General features: G+C 49.0%; 1 protein-coding gene across 6 annotated transcripts in view; it reads right to left on the bottom strand.

Annotated features, from left to right (window-relative positions):
* NUP214 (nucleoporin 214) overlaps positions 1-24,877 on the bottom strand; it is an 80,425-nt gene that overhangs the window by 22,953 nt on the left and 32,595 nt on the right. For 3 of the 6 annotated variants that reach the window (XM_037036395.1, XM_037036396.1, XM_037036399.1), the window contains exons 19-27: positions 24,184-24,366; positions 23,048-23,133; positions 22,872-22,955; positions 19,959-20,222; positions 18,515-18,676; positions 15,378-15,477; positions 4,306-4,384; positions 3,037-3,115; positions 1,082-1,178 (exon numbers count right to left, since the gene is read on the bottom strand). In XM_037036395.1, the coding sequence (XP_036892290.1) occupies positions 1,082-1,178; positions 3,037-3,115; positions 4,306-4,384; positions 15,378-15,477; positions 18,515-18,676; positions 19,959-20,222; positions 22,872-22,955; positions 23,048-23,133; positions 24,184-24,366 (1,134 nt within the window). Of the gene's footprint in view, positions 1-1,081; positions 1,179-3,036; positions 3,116-4,305; positions 4,385-15,377; positions 15,481-18,514; positions 18,677-19,958; positions 20,223-22,871; positions 22,956-23,047; positions 23,134-24,183; positions 24,370-24,877 lie in introns of all 6 variants that reach the window. The other 3 variants (XM_037036397.1, XM_037036398.1, XM_037036394.1) reach the window with 2 other exon arrangements.

The following is a 24,877-nucleotide window of genomic DNA, read 5'->3' as shown; positions in this document are numbered from 1 at the left end:
CTCCACCTTGGTGAAGAAATTTTATCTAATGGAGGTAAGCCATTAACCCAACGACCCAAACCTTTTAAGCTTATTTTAAAAGCGGGAAGAAGAGTATCAGTCCACAGAGGTAAAGACTGCTCACTTGCATTTGTGAAAGATGCACTACCTCCTGGCACCGACCACCCTTTAAAATCTGCTCTGAAGTACCTTTGAGAAGTATACCTGCCTTTTACTACAAAATCTTTTATTACAGAATCATAAGCACGTAACTCTGTAATGTAACAATATCACACTCAAGAACCCTACGACATTTTAGGTGAAATGCTCAAATTGCTGTCCATCTTGTGTGAGACAGTCACGTACCCCACCAACCAGTCAAGCAGGCGTTACTTCCGCCAAACATAACAATTTACAGCAGAGAGGAAATAATACAGAACGTAATTTTCCCTCTCAAACTCCAACATCCTCTTTTCTCTTACTGTGTTAGGCCTGAAAAATGCTCCAAGAACTTTTTGTAACATCAGAGAAAAGAGTGTGGTCAGTACAATTCCATATTGACTGGAAGAGCTTAAGAGACTTTTCCAACGGGACTGGATGCACCTTCACCAGCAAAAGGCCTTCTGCATCTCAGCCACAGGACATCTCAGTCCAGCTCCGCCTCCGAAGGGGTTGGCCTGCGCCTGCTCCCTGCAAGGGTACTGCCCAGCCTTCCCTCAGAAGTGTGGTGAGTCCGCCTCTCTGTGCAGGAAAGCCAATCCACATGTCACGTCTACCCCAACGGTGCCAGAACGAAAGTATTTCAGTATGACAAACCAGACCAACTGAACTATCTGACACAGGCCCATGAGCCAAAGAGAGTGAGGCTTATTTTAAAAACCAAAACGACACAGAACAACCCACGTATAAATCTGAACTGAGAAGGGGAAACAAGACTCACAGCAGGGCATCAGGCTACTGCCGCCACCACCCGTGTGCCCGTGCTGCTCCGGACTCTGGGCTCGCGCACGTTTAACAAGCACCGTACTGACTGTAAGATCTGGGGGACGCTGTCTATTTCGGCTGCTGGTGAAGTACCACAAAATCTGAGTTCGTTACTGACCCGGGGGAAGAAAAGGAGAAAGTCTTGCTGAACTGCCCGACTGCAGATGGGGTGGAAGTCACAGCAGCTTCTACCTTGGTTGCCCCTGGCCCTGAAATTGGGGGGGAAATAAGAACATTACAAAAAAACAGTTAGAGACTTGGTTCCAGCCTACGACGGTGGCAGCTGCGTGGTGTGCAGAGCAGGCCGCACGCCTGCGGGTTCCGCACAGCCTGGGGGAGAGGGGCAGTGAAGGCATGTCCCTGATTAGTTAGTAAGAGTTATTTTATAGAGGTTTCAGATACGCTTTTTAAAATAAAATTTTGGCAAATTCCTAAATAGTATTTCTCATAAAAATTTTCCTACCCCACCAAAGGCCCTTTTCTTTTGACTATCCAGCAAGTGAACACATAAGTAAACACCCAGCAATGAAAGAGAGTATTTCGCCGTCGCCACTAAATGATCTCGAAGCTTCTCTGCACGTCATGCTAACTGAGTAAGACATTGTGAAGTAAAGTCTCTTAGAGACCACTGACTCTTTATTTATTTCAGGAGTAAAAGAACTAACTCTCCGATGAAGTCCTTGAGGTGAGAACATAGGATCTTTCAAAATTTTTTTCCTAAAATGTTAGCCAGAAATGGGAACAGATTTCTTCATTTGCACCCTAGGTGACTCAGAAGCCTTCTGTGCCCCTGGAACCTTCCTTCTGATAAAAGGCTTCAGGCTCTCGTCGAGGAGCGCGCGCGCCTCCCTCGTGTGCAAGGCACGGACAACGGCTGTGCTTCTGCAGGACCCAGACTCGGGAACACAACTCAGGCTTCTTCTGAGGGCAGGTGCTCAGGAGAATACTGAGGATGCTCCCAGTGTCCAAGAGAAAGCTTCCTACTGCAGAGACAGTCAGACGAGTGTACAACTGAGGAGAGGTTAGGGATAGCAGACTGCTAGCATGTGAGGTCCAGCAAGCCCCACCGAATTAGCTTGAAGGCCCACTTGAAAATACGAGTCAAAATAAAAACGGGCCCTGGCTGCTGTGGCTCAGTGGACTGAGCGCCGGCCTGTGAACCAAAAGGTTGCCGGTTCGATTCCCAGTCAGGGCAGCCACTGGGTTGCCTGGGTTGTGGGCCGGGTCCCCAGGAGGAGGCGCATGAGAGCCAACCACATGTGATGTTTCCCTCTCTTTCTCCCCACTTCCCCTCTCTCTAACAATAATTAACTAACTAAATACAAACCTTTAAAAAAATAAAGATAATAAAAATGAAAACCAGAGTCCAGAGTGTGGTGACAATGAAGGAGCGCAGACAGCACAAGGCCTCTGGAGCAGAAAGTAACACATGCCACACAAAGTGGGTGACAGAAGAGGCGGCACCAATGGGGCCGCTGCAGAAGAGCCCACGTTAAAATTCGGTTCTACGAGGACGCATGCTCCTGCTTCAAGTCCCCGCGGGCAATGTGGATACCTGCTGGAAGCACCTACGGTAAAATGGACTTTAGTAATTACGTGTGAGTGAGTGTCGGGAGTATGTGAAGTCACAAAATCTTTAACACCGACATCGCACCTACTCTGAAACCTCACGCTGGACGACGTTATTTTGCTCTCTGTATGTCACTGGCTTTTGAATCGTCACTGCGAACTGAGAGAAGTTTTCACTCTTTTCAGTAGGAGGAACAGAGTTCAGTGTTCCAACCCACTCCCCTCCACCTGACCAGCCTGTAAGGCGCGGGGAGGCCACCCCGGGGCCCCTGTTCAGGAGAAGCATCTGAAGGACGGGTCTGGCCTGCTGCTCTCCAAGTCCACGGGTCTGCAGAGTTGCCGAAGGGGTCACGGGTTTCTTGGAGATTCTTCAACAAGCGAGGCCTTGTGATGTCTCTTCACCCACCTTCCTGGGTCGACTGTCTTTGTGGGTCAGAACTCTACAGTCTACGGAGGGGTGTCTCCCTCACCTTTACTTTCTCTACAACAGAAATGCAAACTGACCTGAAGCTTTATCGCTGGATGACAGCTGACCAGAGGCGGACGCAGGCCCAGACAGCTTGAGGGGACTGACCAGCGGCCCCTACAAGAGAGAACAAGCAAAGTGTGCGAGGGAGACCACGAACAACCTTGGGACGACAGACATATAAAATGACAACGCAGTTTATAAGCCGCCTAAGGCTGCATCACAGAATGGGACGTTCATTCTGCAAGTGCCAACGAGGCGGGGCCAAGCCCGTCTTGCTTCACATAGTGCCTCACACATAAAAGGCACTGGAGTATTTATCGGGCGGGCAAATACATAAAGCAGTAAATGAATGAAATGAGTTTTGGTTCTCAATAAATTTATAACAAACTGGAAAAGCAAAACTCTTTGACTTTTCAACCTTTAGTCAATGTTTCTTTACTCTTGTTTGTTGCAACTGATCCCTTATCCTGTATCCACCAAAGGAATATGGAAACTTCCAGAAGAATGACCAAATGCTAAATGCTTAAACACCACTTTAAGTCATGGCAAAGTAAGGAACGGAGGGAGCCGCGATGGAGGACTGCCAACAGGCTAGTCCCCATGCTCAGTCTCAGCCCCAACCTAAGACGACACTTCTCAGAGAGCGATGTGAGATTGGCAACGTTTCTGAGACAGCTCCGTCTCCCTGTCAGCCGGCCTCCGCTACTGCTGACAACATGACCGGTTTTGGTGGCAGACAGTGTTCGTAATGCGGGAGCCTGAAAGTGGACACCACACGCATCACAGGATGTGTGAGCTCTGGGACACGGACCCCAGGGGAAGCAGGAGACGTGCCCCCCAGACGTAGACACTGGATGGGCGATGAAACATGCAAACGGGCAGCAGCTGAAGGCTCGGGGCCCGGCGCTGCCCACCCCCCGCTGACCGTGGGTGCCCGCACTTGCTGCCGAGCCTCGGCCTCTCTGTTAGTGAGACATACCCAGTACCCGTTGCCTACCGCCTGCGGCTGTGCATGAGTTGGGCAGAAAGCAACTGCAGCTCCAAACACCCGTGTAAAGACACGGCATTAGAATGCCGACCCAGGATGACTGCATGCAGAACATTAAGCAGCCCATGAAGGCAATGGGAGGCCCTGACCAGCCTGCTGTGCGTCAGGACTGGCGTAAACCGTGGGGGAGGGGTCACAGGTCTCTGTCACACTTACAGATCACTTAAAACAAAGTGAGGACTTTGTTTTAAATGGGACAAAACGGGATTAAGTTACACTACATGACTATTAACAATGCAAAAAGCTAGGAACTTACCTGCTTAGCTTGGCTGTTAGTAGCCAGAGGGGTCAGCACGGGGTGAGAGGTTTTGGCTGCAGAGTAAGGCCCTGAAGATCTGAAAAGCATAAAGCACACACTCAAGAGAAAATCACAGTCAATCCTGAAGCCAACATTTAGTCCAATAAATACCAATTTGGGGCAGAATATAGATGTCTGGACTGTAACCAGAGTCACCTGACAGTTTTCATATTGAAGTACACATTCTTTAGCCCTGCCTGGTGTGGCTCAGTGGACTGAGTGCTGGCCTGAGAACCAAAGGGTTGCCAGTTAGATTCCCAGTCAGGGCACATGTCTGGGTTGCAGGTCTGGGTCCCGAGGGGGGGGTGTGCGAGAGGCAACCACACATTGTGTTTCTCTTCCTCCCTTCCCCCTCTGTAAAAACCAATAAATAAAATCTTTAAAAAAATACATTGTTTAAATGAAATTTGGGTCTCTAACATAAAAGTCAAAGCAGTAGCTTTAACCTTATTTTCCTCCTGCAACTCTAAAGGAAAGAACTAAGTAGTCCGAAGGTCTTTTTCTCAGAAGGTCTTTTTCTCACCGGAGAGGGAGCTCTCTTCCCCCGGCCCCACACCTGCCCCCAGTTCCGGACCACGTGGAGAAATGGGGATTCTGTCTCCCAGCCTGAGAACACGTCCGAGGGATCTATGGGACTCACGGGATCTGTGGCTGCACGCGGCTCTAAGGAGTTTCTCAGAGAGCTCAGCTCCTCACAGAACCATCCCCAAGAGCCGAGTGCGCACCAGGCTGCACACAAGAGGTTTGTGTGTATCGCCGGGCCCGGGCTGCACACGAGAGGTTCTCGTGTACCGCCGGGCTCAGGTCCCACCCTCGCCTCTGCTATGAAGTGGCAAGTGCAGCCCCTGTCTGCAGGAAGAGCTCTCGCCATCTTTTGCCAGCCCCGAACGCGGCAGGCAGAAAGCTATTATTTCAGCAAGCACTCAAACACCAACGTGAGGGAAAAGCCACCAGATCAACGCAATCACGGGTGGAAGCTCCACTGTGGCTCCTGGGAGCAATTCCTTCGATCGATTTATCTGTCCTCGACCTGAGCTACTCTGGTACGGCAGCAGTAGCTACAGGGACTTGTTTCACTTTTCAGACCCTTCCTAAAGTCAGGAGGATTAATACCTTTTCATAAAAAAATCAGCATGGGAGAGGAAAGACAAAAACCAGCCCGTGCAGCATAGAAAAAACTGAACGATAATCTTACGAGTGCCTCCAGACTCTGTCGGAATATACAGAGCCTTCCCAAAGCAATGTTACTAGATTGAGAGAGAAGAAAAATGCATTTACTTTCAATGAAACAAAACCCCCTTTATTTTCCTACTGAAGACCGAGGAAGCTCTAAGCGCATGTCTCTCTGGGAAACACGTCCCTCCTCCCGAGATGCGCTCCCAAGCGGGCACCCAGGCGGGGCACTCGCCCTCGTCTGCGAAGCGTCGCCAGCAGAGAAGAGGGATGTGTGAGTGAGGCCGCTGGGCCTGCGAAGTCCCTGAGCAGACACAGAGGACCTGGCAGAGAAACAGCCTGAGCTCACGAGAATCAAAAGGAAATGAGAATCTTCCACGTGAACTCCAAGGAAAGCAAAAAGGAAACTAGAAGGAAAAACAAAAGCAGCAAGCTATCCAATCTGGAACATGTTTCGCACCTTAAATTCGGCTATGACAGGGTGGAATATTAAATCATGCACGGAACAAGACTGAATGTAATCACTGTTCCGTTTACCTGTGACAATGCCCTAAACCTTGGGTATCTTAAGTCCCCGACACACACAGTTGGGATTCCCAGACCTACACACTGGGCTGCAGCTAACCGACCAGCTGCCGAGCGACTGAGCGGGCCCACCACGATCCAAGAGCAAACCGAGGAGAACGGTCCTCTCCCCAAACAACACATTCAAAGACTGTGCACGTCTGCGAACCAACACAAAGGCCATCAGCAGCTAGAGCTGTTCAAGAGAAGGTGGCAAAGCCAGGTTCGGAACTGTCACATTTGGGGATGACTGCCTTCTACGTTTCTAGCCATACAGACCTGGGAGACACCAGAAACTCGCTGGTGGTGGACGTGCTATGACCTACAACTGTAAGCGAAGCGCCACAAGGAAGGCAGCTCTGTAACAGAGCTTCCTGTGACATGCGTGTACTGCACGACTCGAGAAACGCTGCGGAACGGAGCCACCGGAGACGAGAGCAGTGAAGTCAAGTTCTTAGAGAACGATGCCAACGGACTCTGAGTTCTCTAGACCGTCTGGTGCCCAGACCTTTGATACAGATCAACAAGCTATTCCAGGTGAAAATATCCAATACAACAGACATGAAAAAAATGTCACAGCACACCTGTTTCACGCCCTGCCTTCAGCTCAGAAAAGCCCTGCTGTCCTTTCTTGGCCACCCAGTCACACTGCCTACTGACGCAGGCAGAGTTACACGCATGCATGTGCTCTACACAGTTATAAAACTGAGTGAGGATTGTGAAGCACTGAAATGCCCCAGAGGTCCTTTCTTCATGGTCCCTTGAACTTTACTGAACTTAAACAAGGTAAACATTCAGCCCTGACTAGTGCGGCTCAGTGGATTGAGCGCCAGCCTGTAAACCAAAGGGTCACTGGTTCGATTCCCAGTCAGGGCACACGCCTAGGTTGCAGGCCAGGTCCCTGGTGGTTGGGGACATGTGAGAGGCAACTGGTTCATGTGTCTCTTACACACTGATGTTTCTCTTCCTCTCTTTCTCCATTCCTTCCCACCTCTTTAAGAATAAATAAAATCCTTTTTTAAAAAAGGTAAATATTCATATAATATTGTGAAAGGGGCCAACAACTCATTCTTTTACCCATTTCAACATTTTAAAAAGGTTCAAAAACAAGAGACCTATCCAGTTATGTTTCACGTCAGTAAATCTGAATCATTATGATGTATGCCTTTTTACATACTCACATTTGACACAATGGATCTAACTGTGGAAACTACTCAAGTTAGCTATTTCATGAACTACGAATTTTTTGGTAATAAATTTAAAGGTGATGCACGTAAGGAGACAGGGCTACTTACCAAGAGCAACTAAACAAACAAACAAAATCAGGAGAGCAAAAGAAAGAAAATAAAATAGAAGATACTGAGAACAGGAACTACCGGTGTATTTTGTCCACCCACCCGACTGACAGACTGAAGCGTGACAGTGGGCTGGGTGATCTCGGTACAGATACGGAAAACTAGCCTGTCACACACCGCTCATGGGAGGGTAAAGTGACGGCCTTTACTGAAACTTGGCAACAGTTATCAAAGTTACATATGTTACATGAACACATCCATACGCGGACATTGCCTTTGACTCAGGAGTCCCACGTTTGAGAATTTACTCAACACACACAGCTGTAAGGGTGCAAAATGATGTATATGGGAAATTGTTGACTCTGGCATTGTGGGTAACAACAGCCGAGGAGCACCCCCAAATGTCAGTCAATGGAGGAGAAAAAAAGCTAAATGTCAGACAGTTCATTAAAAACAGTTTTTATGTCAATGGAGATTGTAACCGCTAGCTGTTGTTTCCAAAACATCATCTATAAGTCTGCAAACTCAAACTGCATTTCCTGCATGAATGTCTAATGACAACTTAAATCACGTGCATTAGATATAAAAACAGGACTCCGTTAAAAAGAACTTATAATGATGTAAAAAATGTTAACAATTAAGTTTTATGATTAAGCTGAAACTCAAAAACACAAAGCAGCACATTTTCTAATTTTACTTAAAAAACTAAATTTTCATAGAATAAGGATGAATTAACATCTAAATAGTGGTTAAACATTTGTGGTGAGAATAAAGGTGATTTTAATTTTGTTCTTTCAAACTGCTTTGTCTACAAGGTCCTTTAAGCAGGAGGATCACACCAGAAGGAAACCAGGGACCAAGTAAAAGAATGAATAACACCGGAAAGAATAACTACAAGGGTAACCAAAAGAGGTTTTTCTTATGTAAATCTGTTTCAAAGATAATCAACTATTTATAACAATGTGGGGGGGGGGGGTTTGATAACATCGGTGGAAGTAAAATATGCAACAACAAGAGTACGGAGACAGGGCCCTGGCTGGTGTAGCTCAGTGGACTGAGCACAGGCCTGCGAACCACACGGTCGAGGTTCGATTCCCAGTCAAGGCACATGCCTGGGTTGCAGGCCGGATCCCAACAGGGGACTCACGAGAGGCAATCATACATTGATGTTTCTGTCCTTCTCTCCTTCCCTTCCCCTCTGGAGATTTAAAAAAAAAAAAAAGGATATAACAAAAAAAGAGTACAGAGACAGGGAAGATCCTTAAACTAGGCTTTAGCGTTGTAGGATTACCTGAAGATAGACTGTGAGGAGTCCCAGGTATACACTATACACCTTCTCAGTAACAATATCACAAGCCAACACAAAGGTGAAGGTTCAAAATAGAAGCACAGAAAAGATACCCCGTGGAGCACTAACGAAGGAAGCTGGACCAGCTCTGATTATACACGGTGGGGCAAAAACAGGAAAATAGCAAAGTCATTAATTAATAACACAAGAATGTACTTGGTTTCACGTACTCATGACTCTCACCCCACCTCTGCCCCACCCAGGACAGGAGAAGGAAGACTTCGGAGCGAATCATCTCACCGGGGATGACGAGGGTCAAAACGGTCAACCCCACTCTTCAAGGACTGATGGAACAGGTCATACAGAAGACCCGAACAACACTACCGACCACCGTAACTGACATCCACGGCACACCCCAACCAGCAAGAAAGACAGAGTGCATGGTCTTCTGAAGTGCACAGAGAACGTTTACTGAGATGACACGGTCCAGGTGGGGGGCTGGCCGACTCCCGACCAAGGTCCCACTGCTGTTGTTTCATAAACACAGTTTTGCTGTAATGCAGCCATACCTGTTCGTTCCCACATTGTCTGTGGTGCATTCAGACTACAAAGGCAGGGGTGGGTTTGAGACACAGTCCTGCAAGCCTGAAATAGTTACCATACGGCCCTTTGACAAAAACCTTGCTGATCCCAGTTCTTGGCCACAAAAAGGCCTCAACAAATCTAAAGAATTCAAGTCATACAAAGGATGTTCTCTGTTGACAATGGAATTTGATTAAAAATCAACACCAAAAAGATTAAGGTTAACTAGAAAATGTCAACAGAGACATTTCTCTGTTTAAAAGAGAGCTTTTATTTATTTATTTTATTTTTAAAAAACATTTTACGTATTTATTTTTTAAAGAGAAAGGAAGGGAAGGACAAAGAGTGAGAGAGAAACATCAATGTGTGGTTGCCTCTCGTGTGTCCCCTGCTGGGAACTGGCCTGCAACCCAGGCATGTGCACTGACTGGGAATTGAATTGGAGACCCTTTGCTTCACAGGCCTGTGCTCAATCCACTGAGCTACACCAGCCAGGGCCAAAATTGGTGAATTTTTTTTTAAAGATTTTATTTATTTATCTTTAGAGGAGAAGGGAAGGAGAGAGGGAGAGAAGTATCAATGTATGGTTGCCTCTCATGCATCCCCTGCTGAAAACTGGCCCATAACCCAGGCATGTGCCCTGACTGGGAATCGAACCGCGATCCTCTGGTTCACAGGCCCATGCTCAATCCACTGAGCTACACCAGCCAGGGCAGAAACTAAACACAGTCTTAAATAACTCATAGGTGCATGTGTCTATGTGTGTGTATACATATGAAAAAAAGAATAAAATCAAAAGTATTATGAATGAAAATGAAAATATAACATATTCAAAATCTGTAGCATGTAGCCAAAGCAGTTCTCAGAGGGAAATTTAGAGTACCAAATGTCAGTGTTAAAAAAGATCGCTCTCAAATCAATGACCTTAGCTTCCACCTAAGAAACTAGAAACAAAGAGTAAATAAATCCAAAGCAAATAGGAGAATGAAATAATAAAGATCCTCTTATTAAGAGGATAATAAGCCCTGGCTGGTGTGGCTCAGCTGATTGTCAGCCTGTGAACCAAAAGGTTGCTGGTTGATTCCAGGTCGGGGCACACACCTGGGTTGTGGGCCAGGTCCCCATTTGGGGGCATGTGAGAAGCAACTGAGCTATGTATCTCTTGCACATCAATGTTTCTCTCCCTATCTCCCTTACATCCTGTCTCTAAAAATAAATCTTTTTATTAAAAAGGATAATAATCAGTGACTACTATGAAAAACTGCATGCCAGTAAGTTTGGCAACTCAAATGAAATAAACAAATTTCTCGAAACACAAACATGACCCAGATGGTCTCACTGGAGAGTCCCCAAATACACGTGGATGGAGTAACAAGAAATCTAACAAACCCTTCCAGGGAACTGAAGAGGAGGAGCACAGCCTGGCTCACTGCCAGGCCAGCGTGACTCTGATTCCAAACCTGAACAAGGACATCACAAGAAAATCTTTGGGCCAACATCCTTTACGGTAACAGGCAAAAAACTTAACAACATTTAAGCAAACCGAATGCAACCATACATAAAATGGCAATGCATCAGCACCAGAGATTGGTTTGTTATTCAAAAACCAATCTATGTACCAAGACGATTCGATGGGGTAAAAACAAGTCTTTTCCGCAAATGGTGCTGAGACAACTGGACACCCGCACGCAGAACAACAAAGCCAACCACAACATCGAGCATTTACAAAGACTGACTCACAGTGGATCAGACACTAAATGGAAGACCTCACGCTGTAACATCCAGAAGACGTAAGTGTAAATCTTTATGACCTTGGTTTAGACAACTGATTCTTAAATGTTATACCTAGACCACAAGCAACAAAAGAAAAAAGTTAACTAAATTTCACCAAAATGAAAAATCTTTTTGTTTCAAAGGACACTATCAAGAAAGTAAAAAACCACCCAAGAATGCGAGAACATGTGCAAACTGTCGCCTGACAAGGGGTTGAATCTAGACTGTACAAACAACCTTACACTCCACACCTGAAACAAACAACCTGATAAAAAAACAGGCAAAGGATCTACGTGGACATTTCTCCAAAAACAATACCAATGACCAATAAGCGTACAAAGAGACGCCCAAAGTCATTAGCCATTAGGGAAATGCGTATCAAAGCCACAACAATGGCACTGAATATTGACTAGGGTGTCTCTAATAAAAAAACGGACAATAACAAATGCTGGTGAGGATGCGGAGAAACTGGAACCCTCACCCACTGTCGCTGGGGGTGCAGAAAGGAGCAGCCCCTTTGTAAAATGTGGCCAATTATGTTTCGTTCAAAAGCTGAAGAGAAGTGCCAGGCAGCCTAGGAGTCCCACTCCTAAAACATTATGCAAAGTCACTAAAAGCAGGGACTCGAACGGACACTCGTGCACCAATGTCACCGCAGCATTACTCCCAACAGCCGAGAGGAGAAACACCCAAAGGTCCATCAACAGGTGATGGGGCACACGCGTACAATGGAGTACCACTCAGTCATAAAAGAAACGAATTCTGACATATGGTGCAATATGGACGAATCTTGAAAACAAAAGTGACATGAGCCAGACACCAAAGGTCAAACGCTGTATGGTTCCACTCATGTGAGGTACTTCCAACAGGCAAATTATCAGACAGAACGAACGTAGAACGGAATTACCAGGGGATGGAGGGAAGCGGAAGTGAGCAGTTCTTATTTAAGGGGTCACACAGCTCTGGTCCAATAATAACAACATTCTGGAAATGAACAGCGGTGAGGGTTACACCACACTGTGCACGGACTCAATGCCGCTGAACTGTACGCTTAAAACAGTAAATTCTGTCACGTGCCTCTCTTACCACGATAAAAACGGAAGCGCCCCCCAACTGCTCTCTGTTTCCACACTCCCCACGCCAGCCCTTCTGATCTATTCTCCCCCTGGGACCAGAGGCTTCCTGCTGAAACCACAGATTGTATACAACTACCAGCACTATCAGAGCGTGTAAGAATTTCACACTAAAAAGGATGAATTTCACTGTTTGTAAATTATACCTCCATTTTAAGACAGGGCTACAGTTAAAAAACAAAATGAACAAAGCCCCAAATCAGATCTCTCAACTGCTCACACCCAGTGGTTGGCCAGGCCTGGCCTGGGCTCGCCAGATGTGACAGGATGTGGTCCCCGTCCCACCCTGGCCTGTGTCCAGGGCTCTCTTCTCTCTCCAGCCACCAGGGCCACGGGGCTCTTCCTTGACCCTGCTCGACATGTGCCCGCTACGGGGCCCTGCGCGTGGAGCTTCCCCGTTGGAATATGCACGAGGTCTGCTCTCTAGCCTTTGTCTTTGCCCACACGCACACCGAGCACCAGAGGCCACCGAGGCAGAATGTTCCAGAGACCGAGAAACCCAGCCAAATGCTGCAAGGAGGCCGGCCCGGGGCTGGCCTGGCACTGCAGGGGCACTCGGGCCGTTCAACCACGCGTGAGGCACCTCCACCACCACCCGGTTGAAGCTGCAGCCTGCACCCCACCATGGTCCCTGGACCCCTTTGCTACTTCAGTTTCTCTGTCGCACCCATCCCCCTCTAAAATACAACGGCACGCCGGACATTTCACTAACTCATTTCAACCATCACTTGTGTCTCTGGACGAGGGCAGGGCTGGTTTTGGCGTTTTGTTAATGGCCCTGCCCTCAGCACCAGACTGTGCGGCCCACAGAAAATGCTCACTGAGTACCTGTAAAAACAAGAGTGAATGAACAACAAAATTCCTGAAAGGAACGATGTGCCTGGTGTGTTTTAGTAAAAATGAAGAGTCAAACTAAAAACCCCACCTCATCAGCCTCACCGCCCGCCAGGCTGCTGGCCACTGTGGCCTTTTCTCCCCTTCCCCGCACGCCCTGCTGTCGAGGGGCCAGCTCCACACCCCCACGCCCTCGGGCAGAACCCTCCTCTCTGCACTCCTGGCCCCGCATCTTGTGGCCGCCGTTTCACTTCCAGCTAAAACATGGCTTCCTCACCAGCCTCCTCGTCAGCCCCAGACTCCGGCCGGCACCACAAGTCCTGTCTTAGACCCTGGCGCACCCTTTCGCGGAGCTCACCACACGGTGGTCAAGTGACCTGTGTGGCTGGTAGTTTGGGGTCTGTCTTCTTGCTAAAACATACATGCCAGGGAAGCAGGGACTGGCGTGGCTGACTTACTGCTGTGTCCTTGACCATGGGGTGGCGTCATGCTCACAGCAGAGGCCCCAGAAGCCTCGGCCAAACCCAGTGCCCGAGGTTCACTGCAGGCACACCCTTGCCCGCACAGGACGCTCTGCCAGTGAGTGTCGTGGGTGAGGCCGAAGAACGTGAGAAAGACCGACAGCAGAAATACGCGAGCTCACCTTACAGCAAATCTTCTGGAAGATACCGCTCAGAAAAAGTTAAATGCAAAGTAAAATACTTAAAAGACAGCCAGGAAACTGCGTTTAACTGACTCTGAAACAGTCATTTTACACCGAACGTATTTCCCTCTGAAGCTGTCCTCTGGGGGAGGCAGCAAACACCAGTGTCCGCCGACCGATCATGCTTCGAGCTCGCCTTTATCGTTAGTTGGTAAATGGTCATTGAAAAGGAACCAACCCCATGCACCACACTGGGCACCCAAGTTAAATAACTGTGCCAGAGCCCAGTTCCGTAGGGAAAGTTCCTCCCAGATTCCTTTTGAACTTTTGTGTCTATTTTTCTCCAGTGAGAAAAAAGGGGCAACGCAGAGCCGCTGCTCGAACACAGCCCGTGGCGGAGATCCGCTGGGATGAGCCATGGAGGGAAACGAAGCCCAAGTAAAGGTTCGGTGATGTCACCAGGAGACACTGCTCACCCATGGTTCGTGGCTCAAGTGTCTCCGAGACACCAGACCACACTTCTTGCACCGTTAGCTGGATTTTCCTCATGTAGTCCTCTGCCCTTCTGTGGCTTGCCTGTGCCTTTCCTACACTAGGAATCTGGCTACAATTCCCAAACTCTAATGCATAGATTTTTCCCTTACAAGTTCACAACAACCACAAACGCCACCTTGGCCTAAACAGCATAGCAGAACTTCAAGGTCACTACAAGATACGGATGTGGGTAGGCTTGTTTTTGTCTGTTAGTACAGCCCTGAGATAGCTAAGAAATTCCTGGAACAGACAGTGTTGATAAACAGACCAATGGGGGAAAAAAGAGAAGGCCGGTGGACCACAAAAGCAGGGCCACTCAGCAGAGCTACCCCAGACGAGGGGGCAGACCGGGGTGAGGGCGAGTGCGGGCACGATGTGGGAACAGCACGGGTCTGGGGTGCTCTTGTTGCTGCTGGTCTAACCACAGGCACCAGACACCAATGTCCGAAGGACACTGGTCATCACAACCCCCGTGTTCCACCCAAGGAAATGTCCCTCGACCCCTCCCTATGTCACACGCGAGGCTGGGCTGGACACAGAAGGGACAACTGTGACACCCAGAGCCGCAGGCAGGCATCGTCTGCACACTGCGCTGCCGAACTGTGCGGGGGCGGACAGCGCCTCGCGTTCCAGAGGGAAGCAGCTCCGGCAGCAACAGCCCGGCCCTTGAACTCGGCGCAGAGAACAGGCTGAAGTCTCCAAAGGGAGCTTCTGCCTTTTAAAAGACTGTGTTTGTTTTGTTTTGTTTTTCATACAAAGGCAAAAGAAACTTGAAAGAACAGTGATGCCTGGAGAGAGGAAATGAGGGGAGACTGCCAATCTCAAGATCTCTACCGAGTGTTCAGAATCAACAGTGTGCATTAGAACTGAGACATCAACTCTGGAACCTTGAAAGCATTAAAAAAAAACCAAGCCCCGCACCTGACTTAACGATCCTACTGTGTGCCCCACATAGACCTGTACACGGCAAACAGCACACTGGGCAACGCAGACATTGAAGGTTTATGAGGAACCGCCAGGGACAAGTTGAAGAGGTCAGTTTCCTGCAAGCCCAGTCGTGAACCCGAGATTAGCCGCCCACCCCTCTTGTAACATAAGGCTCAGCAGGGAGAAGCGCTGCCCTGTGCCAGCAGCAACGCTGCCCCCTGCAGGCAGCCCCTCACTACTACAGAACAATTGGCCTGAGACTTACAGGCAAAGGTGGAACATACCCCATCGCTGCAGAGGCGGGTGAAGGGTCAGTCTTCAGCTCCTGCACATTTACCACTTGCGGGACAGTCTTCAAAGTTGATTCAGTCAACGTACTTACAGCTGCTGAAAGAGAACACAGACAGGCACATTCGCTGCAGCAAAGGGCCAAAAAGTCTAGCCATATGCAGGCAGCCAGGACACACACCCAAGCAGAATGCAGTCTTCCTGGAGAAAGGCAACCCACTCTATGCAGCCGTTCTTTCACTCGGGCTCCGTCCTGCCAGACTGTTGGGTGCTGGGAACATAGCAACTACCCAACACACAGTGTCTTTTCTACGGGCGCTCATGGCTCCGACCGACACAATGCACAAAACAAGGCAAGTGGGGCCCAGACAAGAATGGGAGGAAGGCTGAGAGGCTGCGCTGAGGATGGGCGACCGAGGTTCTTCTGACACGTGCTCACCCGCCTCAGGCTCGTCAGCTTTCACATCTCCTTTTTTGTGCCTCACAGTTAATGCTGTATTCCCAAACCGGGTATTTTATAATGAGCTATTAGGAAGGCTGAGCAAAGCTCTCGGATCTCTTCTAGATGTATCTGACAAAACTGAAAGCTGCAGCCTGGGAGGAAGGTGGGTCAGTGGCGGCTTGCTCTGCTTCTCTCCCTCAGAGAGGCAATCAGGACTTCTCGCCTACGTCTGCACATTCTTTGTCTTTCCCATTCAAAGGTGCCTACACCTCAGAAATTTCTGCTTCCAAAATGATAAAAGAGATCACACCGCCTCCTGCTGAGAGTGGAATGACCACAAATCCTGGCAGATTTTCAGTTTATAAATAATCAACTCTATCAGAGCCTGTTCAGCACAATGCCACGATTCTGCTTGGTCTAAGTAATATTTAAAGGAAACATCAAAGCATTCTATTCTTTCAGAAGGCCCAAAGATACCTTGCAGTTATCTTGTTTGTGCTCTTTCATATCTATTTTATTTACTTATTTTTAGAAAGAGGGAAGGGGGAGAACAAGAGGGAGAGAAACACCATGTGCAAGAGATACACTGATTGGTTGCCTCTTGCACGCCCCCAACTGGGGACCTGGCCTGCAATCCAGGCGTGTGCCCTGACCAGGAACCAAACCAGCAACTTCTCGGTTCCCAGGACAGCGCTCAATCCACTGAGCCACACCAGCCAGGGCTCATATCTGTTTTAGATGCCTGGATAAAGGCTTTAATATTTGAAATTTTCTTAGAAATCTTTTATCACTGTATAATAGTAATTCTTTTTTGTCTAAATCAAGCCACGTCTTTTTAGCCTTGTATTCTTAGCAGCGATAAAATTGAAAAAAAATTTTATTTAGCTACAACAAGAATATCTGACTTATAGTAGTTTCTCAGCCTTGGCACTACTGACATTTCAGGGCTGGATAATCCTTTGTTGTGGGGAGTCCTGTGCATTGTAAGATTTTTTTGCAGCAAAGATAAGAGCCCCACAGTTATGTGACACACGTGTGTCACAAGGTATCGTGCAGTGTATTGCTCGTGATGCCTAGGACAGATGAAACGTGCGGGGTGATCGAATCTTTTAAAGGAAGTTTACATAACGCTCCCCCCTCCCTTTTCTTCTGCAACCACCCGAATTATAAAAAGAGCAATTTGTAACTGAGTGGCTCTAATGGAAGGAAGTGCCGCTCAATGGAAGTGCGATGTTATCCATTTAATTTCTTTGCTGTGAAGGTCAGGACGAAAGGTGCCACATGCATTGCACTCGCTCACTCGTCTCCCTGTCCACTGCAGGGGGCCCCACACCTGCAGGCACACACAGATCCACGCGCTCCGAGGACAACCCTCTCTGCGCTGGGGCGAGCAACGGCATGTGAAGGGCCCCTTAGGACACTGACCTGCTGGGAGGGTTCTTGCCAGACAGAACTATGGTTCCATCAAACAGAATAAGTAGTGAACAAAATAAGAGAGAGAGAGAATAGGGAACTGGGTACCTTTTTAAAATTAAAGACCCTGGCTGGTGTGGCTCAAACATGGGCCTGCGAACCAAAGGGTTGCTGGTTCGAGTCCCAGTCAGGGCACATGCCCGGATTGTAGACTGGGTCCCTAGTAGGAGATGTGCAAAAGGCAACCACACATTGATGTTTCTGTCCCTCTCTGTCTCTTCCTTTTCCCTCTCTCTGAAAATAAGTAAAATAAAAACCTTAAAAAAAATTAAAGGACTTTGTTAAAGTCACAAAGCTAAAGTAGCATTACCTCAGCTCTCAACTGGCCTTGAAGTTTACATGACTTTGTAAGTGTAGTCTTCTTCTTTGTTGTGATGTCCTTCTACTTTTTCTTTGAAAACTGCTACCATGAAATAAAATGTAAATTGCTGCCAACTGTAGTAGTAATGATGCCTTCTTAATGATGCTTTAATAAGTGATCACCATATGCAAAAAATAGTTATAAAAATAAATTCAAAAAAATTTTTTTTGCAGCACTCCTGACTTCTTCGACCAACACTGCCAACTGCAGGGGAGGGGCGGGCGAAACCACTGGCCAGCACAAACGGCGAACCAGCGGTAACCGAGGTTCTGCGGCCAACAACCTGGAGAGCTGCAGACCAGGGACAAAAGCCAAGTGCTGACTAGAGTCCCATCTGTAAAGGCCGCATTGGTCACCTGACAAAGCAGCTGTGTTGCAGCAGGAAGACCCAGGTTGGAGTCTGGGTTCTGCTCTTACTGGCTGGGTGACCTTCCTGTCTCCGAACCCCACATTCCTCTAAAGCAAACAGGACCTTCTAATGCCCACCTCCCAGGGCAGTGGAGATCCTCATGACATCTTGAGACAACCTGTTATTAGCTGATCAAACTGCAAAGATTACTTTTGGGCATAAAGCAGACATTATTCAAATGGAGGGATTAACAAGGTCATCTAAACACCAGATTTCCTCCTTATCTGAATGTGGCAGACCTGACGCCTCCCCTTAATAGGAAACAGTTTCAGGCCTACTTTCTGCTTTCTCAAAACTCTTCCCCAGAATGGACAGAGGGCTGTCCCAGCCGCCTTCTCTTCTGAACAGCAGCAGAGGGCCAGGCGCTCATGGGAGCCCACTGCCCTGGCCGGTGACACACACAGCTCACACCGGCCTCTGCATGGGGGTAGGGGGCTCCAGCTCTCACCTGGTGCCTGACTGGCCATCTGCCGTCTCAGCGCTGCTGCGGCAGCCGCCTGGGGGGCTGGGATGGTGTGGGAGGGACCCGGTGCACCGTGCTTCACCGTTTTGGTTGCAAGCATTGTGCTATCAGCCCCTTGAGGAAGAATTTTGCTAGCAGATGTAGACACTGAAGGAAACAGAAAGATTAAGTGAGATAATGGGTCAGAGAAGAGGAAAACACACATTAAAATGGTCAATTCTCCACTCTAGGTTTCAGGGGAAATTATCCTTAAGCATGAACATAGAAAAGTACCAGTAACAGCCCTGGCTGGTGTAGCGCAGGGGACTGAGTGCTAGCCTGTGAATCAAAAGGGTCACCAGTTCGATTCCTGGTCAGGGCACTGCCTGGGTTGCAGGCCTCCCCCACAGTTGGAGTCCTGCGAGAGGCTACCAACTGATCTCTCTCACAATCAACCAATTGATGTTTCTCTCCCTCTTAAAAAAAAAAAAAGAAAGAAAAAGAAAAGTACCATTAACAGACAGGCCAGCACCCGTGTCCTTCAGAGACGCCCCGTGCCACCTGCCCGCCCACCTACTGTACTACAGCGCCCACGTCGGCGACTGCCCACCTCTATCACCTGCACACACAAACTAAAACTCCGCAGCACACCAAAATATCGATTTCTGGACCAACTAAACAGGTATAATTTTGATGCACTCACACGGATGGCTACCGACCGTTGTGTTGGCTGTTGTCACTGTCTTACTACAATCGAGGGGAAAGGAGGCCCGTGCCCGTGACGAAACAGTCAGGCACTGCGTTTCTCAGAAACCCTCACGGCGGCTGCCTGAAGCCGCTGCTTTACACGACCATCCCCGCCGACACTGACCGAGACGTAACCTTTACGCCGACGCAGATGCGCTCGATCAGCTCCCTGCTCCCCTCTCACGGATCTCCCCGTCCCACTGTCGCACGCTCACTGTCCTCTGTGAGAACCCACTCTGCTGCAAAGCCCTGGCACCCTGAAGTACAGGGGCGACAGCACAACGCAGGACACGCCGCTTCGGCAAGCCCGCGCCGACAACGAGCGCGTGCCAGTGGGCTCGGCGGCAGAGCACGGCTTCAGTGGGGGGCTGAACCGGGCTCGGGCGTGCCGGGCACGAGTGGGCGCTGCTTCACACTGAGGCAAACAGCCCCTCCCCGTTACTCCTGCGAAGATCTGTTTACAAAACACAAGCTGGACTCAAAGCTGCGACAGTGTGCGCCTCAGGCTCCTTCACGATGCCCCACCAACTGCTTCCATGGGGAATGCCCCTCTTTCGAGTTAGTCTTCAAATTTCCAGACTGTCAGCAGGAACGGGCCAGAACCAACAACGTGGTGGTGTGACAGCATGAAACCCAGTTACGGGTCCTTCCTGAGTTCACACCTAAAGGGGAAAATGGAGGTTCCCGTCTCGTGTTTCCTTACCTGAAGTCCCCATCACACCAGGTGAACCATGACTCAGGGGGCCTTTAGCGAAAGGAGCCGCCGCCTGGGACAAGAGGCCGGGCTGGATGGAGGGCGTGCGGACCACGGGGGCATGCCGCGGCGCCTGGGCTCCCGTGTCGTCGTCTTTGCAGGGTGTCCGTGCGTCCTCACTCTCCAGAGACTGGGAGACGGATGACGTCGAGCTGGCTTCATCCAAGTCTTCGTAGTATCTCTGAGACAGGAAGGCTGACCGAGACAGGCTGGCTATGAAGCCCAAAATGAAACTCAAGTCAGTAACGAAGCAGTCCAAAAGCGCTAATTTTCACTGTTGGTAGAGGAACAGCCAATGGACAATCCTTGCCTGGGTCACAGATTTGAAAGGAGAGCAGCTATGCAGGACATAAGAGGGAGAACGGGCAAACCGTGAGGGAGGGCTGCACTCCGGAGAGTGGTGCTCTCCTGAGGTCGGGTTCCCCAAACCTGCTCATTGTTTCTATGAAAGGGCGCGGGCCTGAACGCTCGGGAGGCAAGGGGTCCTGCTGCGGCTCGCTCTCCAGCAGTCCACCGGACAAACAGTGGGGCACGTGGGGGAGGGAGGGCCACAGGGAAGCGACTGTGGCCAACGGTACAGGAAACACGGGTGTGGGTATGCGGGTTAAAGGGCACTCGTCACTATTCTGGTCACTATTCTAGCGGCTGGGGGTTGGAAAATGCTCGAAACAATACAAATTTTAAATGTCAAGAGAAAAAACCAGAAGCAAAGGTACACTGTTGTATGTTACGCAGTGGTTCCTTTGGGGAGCAGGGAGACGGGGGTGACAAAGTTCTGTTTCTTAACCTAGGCAGGGCCACACAGACGAGCATCTGTCTTCCGTGCGCTGTGTGTGCTACAGCTCACAGCTCTGACCGGTCAGGACTGCTCACGGCTGGTCCCTCTTCACACTGCACGCCCTCACGTTGAGTCATCCCCTTAATGTCAGCGTTCCCTCTTAATAAAAGCTCCTGTGTGGTCAGGGGCCCTCTTTCTCTTATTTACCAATTGGGAACAAAGTGAGCAATCATATTTGCTGAATGAGCAATTAAGTTATGTAAATTTCACTGCTAAGGAATCCATGATAAAGATACATTCGGAGATGTGGTTAAAGATTTGCGAACAAGAATTTCCGGGTAAAATCTTGGCAATGACATTGACAATTGACGACAGGGGTCAGATAAGTAAACCATGGGCTTCTTACACAGGAAAACACTGTGCAATCATTACAAAGGCATGTGTTCAAAGAATATTTAAAAACAGAAAGCAGAAAAAGGCTCGTGAAATTGTTTTAATTTTTAAAAATTTCCCCATTTTTTGTTGTGGTAGGACACACACAACGTAAGGACCATTGTGACCGTTTCTGAGTGTGTACTCACTGGTGCTCTGCACACTTGCGGTGCTGGGCCGCCGCCACCCGCCTCCAGAGCCCTTTTCATCCTGCCCGACGGAAACTGCCTCGCAGCCCTTCAGCCTGCTCTTCCTCAGCCCCTGGCTGCCAACATTCTACTTGCTGTGTCTATGAATCTGGTCACTGTAGGTCCCTCCCACAGACAGTGTCACATGGTAGCTGTCTCTCTGGGACTGGCTTGTCTCCTCAGCACTGTACCCTCAGTCTCGCCCACGGTGCGGCGTGTGCCAGAACCTCCTCCTCGTGAGGACACGCGCACACCCCACTCTGCCTGTTTACTGGGCTGTGGGTGTCCGGCTTGCTTTTGCCTTCGGCCGCCGTGGACACCGTGGCCATGACCCCACGTGGGCGCACAGGGCCTCTGAGCCCTGCTCTTGAGCCTGCGCTGCAGCCGCCAGCCGCTGCCCACAGTGCTGCACCGCCTCACTTCTCCGCAGTCAGCACGTGGGGCTCTGACCTGTCCACGGCCTGGCCAGCACCTGTCACTTCCTGTTTTATAGTAAAGCTTGCAAGTTTATAATTAAAAAATAAGAATACGAGGTTATAAATTAATAGTCTCAACCTCATATTCAAGAATTAAATTTACATATGTAAAAAAAAAGTCTGAGTAAACCAAAATGACATAACTGATGACATATTTGGGCTGACATGTAAGAGTAGTTTTTATTTTTCTTTAAAATTTTCCATGTTTTCCAATTATCAAGAAAAGGTACTCTTTAGATAACTAAAAAGTTATTAAAAATTTTCACTTGTTTGTGACTATTACTTAGCTAATTTAACTTTATATGATTACAGAGAAATAAATAACTTGTGGTACAATAAGATTAAATTAAATTTCTTCTGTTATTTCAATTACCAAAAAGAGTTTGTTGTTGGTATAAAAAAACCAATTTCAACTCAAAACAGTTAAAAAAAGGAAGGTGTGGATATGGGCACTAAAGCAAAGCCACAGCATGCAGGAAGCTGTATGGAACATACACTATAGAAAAGGAAATCCAGGCAGTTACCTAGCTCATTTACCAGCAAAACCAGGTTTTTCCCATTAGTTACATGGCTATCACTTCCTAACGAGTGGGTTTTCTACCGTCTACCTTCTTAAAAAAAGAAGCCTTTTTCAAACACCACTCGCTCCAAACCCCACAGGACTTGGAAAAGCAAGGCTTCCAGAGCAGCGGCTACACTCCGTGGAGCCAGCCCAGCAGCCTGAAGCCTCGGGCGCCACTGCCACACGACCCGGGGACCACGGAACGCCTGCCAGGAAAGCATGGCGACTACACGCGCTGTGTGGCGGAGACGCACCAGCAGTTTCCTACTCTGGTACTCGGACAGACGACAGATTCTGAGGACATTTTCCCCAGTAAGAACCGGAAAGAGCACGCGCACACACACACACACACACACACACATACACCACGCCCACACCATGTGCTGGGTGGTTTCTGCCGAGAAATGCAGGACCGGCGCCCTGTACCTGGAGCGGTGGATCTCACCGGTGGTGTCTTCCTCTTGGCCAGGAAGTTTCTTAGTTGTGCCTGTTTCACAGGAGACAGTTTAGCTGCAAGAAATTCATGAACCCATAAATGCTTAAAATCCAGTTAGCAGATGAAAGGAAGCAAAGAGTTAAAGGGCTGGGAAGAATGCACCTACCTGGAACCTTTGGCAAGGGCTTGGTATGGGAGTCGATGGTGGTTTTCAATAAAGCATTGCGCAGGCTTTCCAGGTCACTGTCAAAACTGAAATCGGCTAGAGTTACCTACAGACCAACTACGCCCAGGAAACCTGAGGGCTGGTGGGTGCACGCCCTGAACACAAATGCAGGAAAAGAGAGCGTCCCGTCTATAGAAATGGGCGAGCCGACCCATCGATATAATCCACCCAAAGACATGGCGACCTCGGCGTGAGCACCACCCACACAGCAAACACGCCGACAGCGCTTCAGCAGAACGGGGAGTTAAAACAGACACATCTGGGCTACAGGGGAAACATAAAACCACCTGGGGGACTTCAAGGGTGAGTGTCTAATAGCCAGGCTCCGAAAGCCTCCACACTCAAGCAAAATGACAGATCTCGGCTTTGAGACAAGTCAACCTAACCCTATCAGTTAATTCTCAATAAAATGATACTATTACGAGTGTCTGCTGGCACCTACTGAGCAACTGTTTCACCACAGGAGCTTTCTAAACTTAACTCTCCAACAATGCCATGAACATATGTCCCTATTTTTTAAAAAGATTTTAAAATTTATCTTTAGAAAGAGGGGAATGGAGGGAGAAAAGAGAGGGAGAGAAACATTGATGTGCGAGAGACATTAACCAGTTGCCCCTCGCACACCTCCAACTGGGGACCTGGCCCACAACCCAAGCACGTGCCCTGACTGGGCATCGAACCAGTGACCTTTCAGTTTGCAGGCTGGCACTCAGTCCATTGACCCACACCAGATGAAGCTGTTACCCCCATTTTTTAAGCAAAGGAACAGGCTCACTGGACTGAGCACTGGCCTGAAGACCAAAGGGTCCTGTCCCTGGTGAGGGCACACTCAGCCGTGTGGGTCAGGTCCCCAAACCAATGGATGTTTCTCTCCCTTCTTTCCCCACTTTCTAAAAAAAAATAAAAATCTAAAAAAAATTAAAAAGCAAAGGAGCAAAGGGTTAAAGAGGATGAGGAACCTAAGCAGGGTCACACAGGTGTCAGACAGCAGAGTCTTTTCACACCCACACACGAACCACTTCAGGACAACTCCACTTTACTCCCAAGCGCACCCTCGCCCGGCCGCCTGTGCACACCTGTGCGTGCTGCTCTGGGGGGGGACGCCCGAGGGAAGGCCCCACTGGGGAGTGTGGTTATACAGCCGGAGCTGCTGGAGGCTGTCCACCAGGAGGTTCAGCCTCTTCTTCTGCTGGTTGATGATCTCCCGGTTGTTGGCCAGGGTGTTAAACAGCGTCTCTCGCTCTGGCACGAGCAGGCGCCTGCTGACAGTGATGAGAAAAGAACTGCCGTGAGCAATCTGAGTAAAGAACCCTCCCACGGGGGGCAGGAGGGGAGGGAAAGAATGAAACAGAACCACCAGGGGACAAAACGCTTCCAGAAATTACTAGAACATGACAAGGGGGTGAAAGGCAACGAGGGGAGGCCAGGCCTGCAGGCATCACCAGGCAAAGCCCCAGAGGGGCTTCGGGGCAAAGAGGGGCCGGGGACCAGTCTACACTAGAGGACAGGTGCACACTCAGGACATGTGTGCTGTTCTGTGTGTAAATAATGGTCAATAAAAGGTGGCAGCCCCGGGCTCAGTGGGAGTCGCTGGGAGTCAGCCACCTCTTCGCAGTGCTGCTGAGACAGCGGGACAGTCAGCCACCTGGCAGCAGCGCGTAACCCACCCGAAGAACTGAAACAAGATGGGGACTGTTCCCTTTCGTCTGGGTGACAAGGAGTTAAGATACATTCAAGAGGGTACTCTTGAAAGTAGCAGAGAAAAAAACA

The sequence above is a fragment of the Sturnira hondurensis genome, unplaced genomic scaffold, assembly GCF_014824575.4.
Source record: "Sturnira hondurensis isolate 20B ecotype Veracruz unplaced genomic scaffold, ASM1482457v3 Scaffold0022908, whole genome shotgun sequence".
Lineage (NCBI taxonomy): Eukaryota > Metazoa > Chordata > Mammalia > Chiroptera > Phyllostomidae > Sturnira > Sturnira hondurensis.
This window is presented reverse-complemented; position numbering and strand designations above follow the sequence as displayed.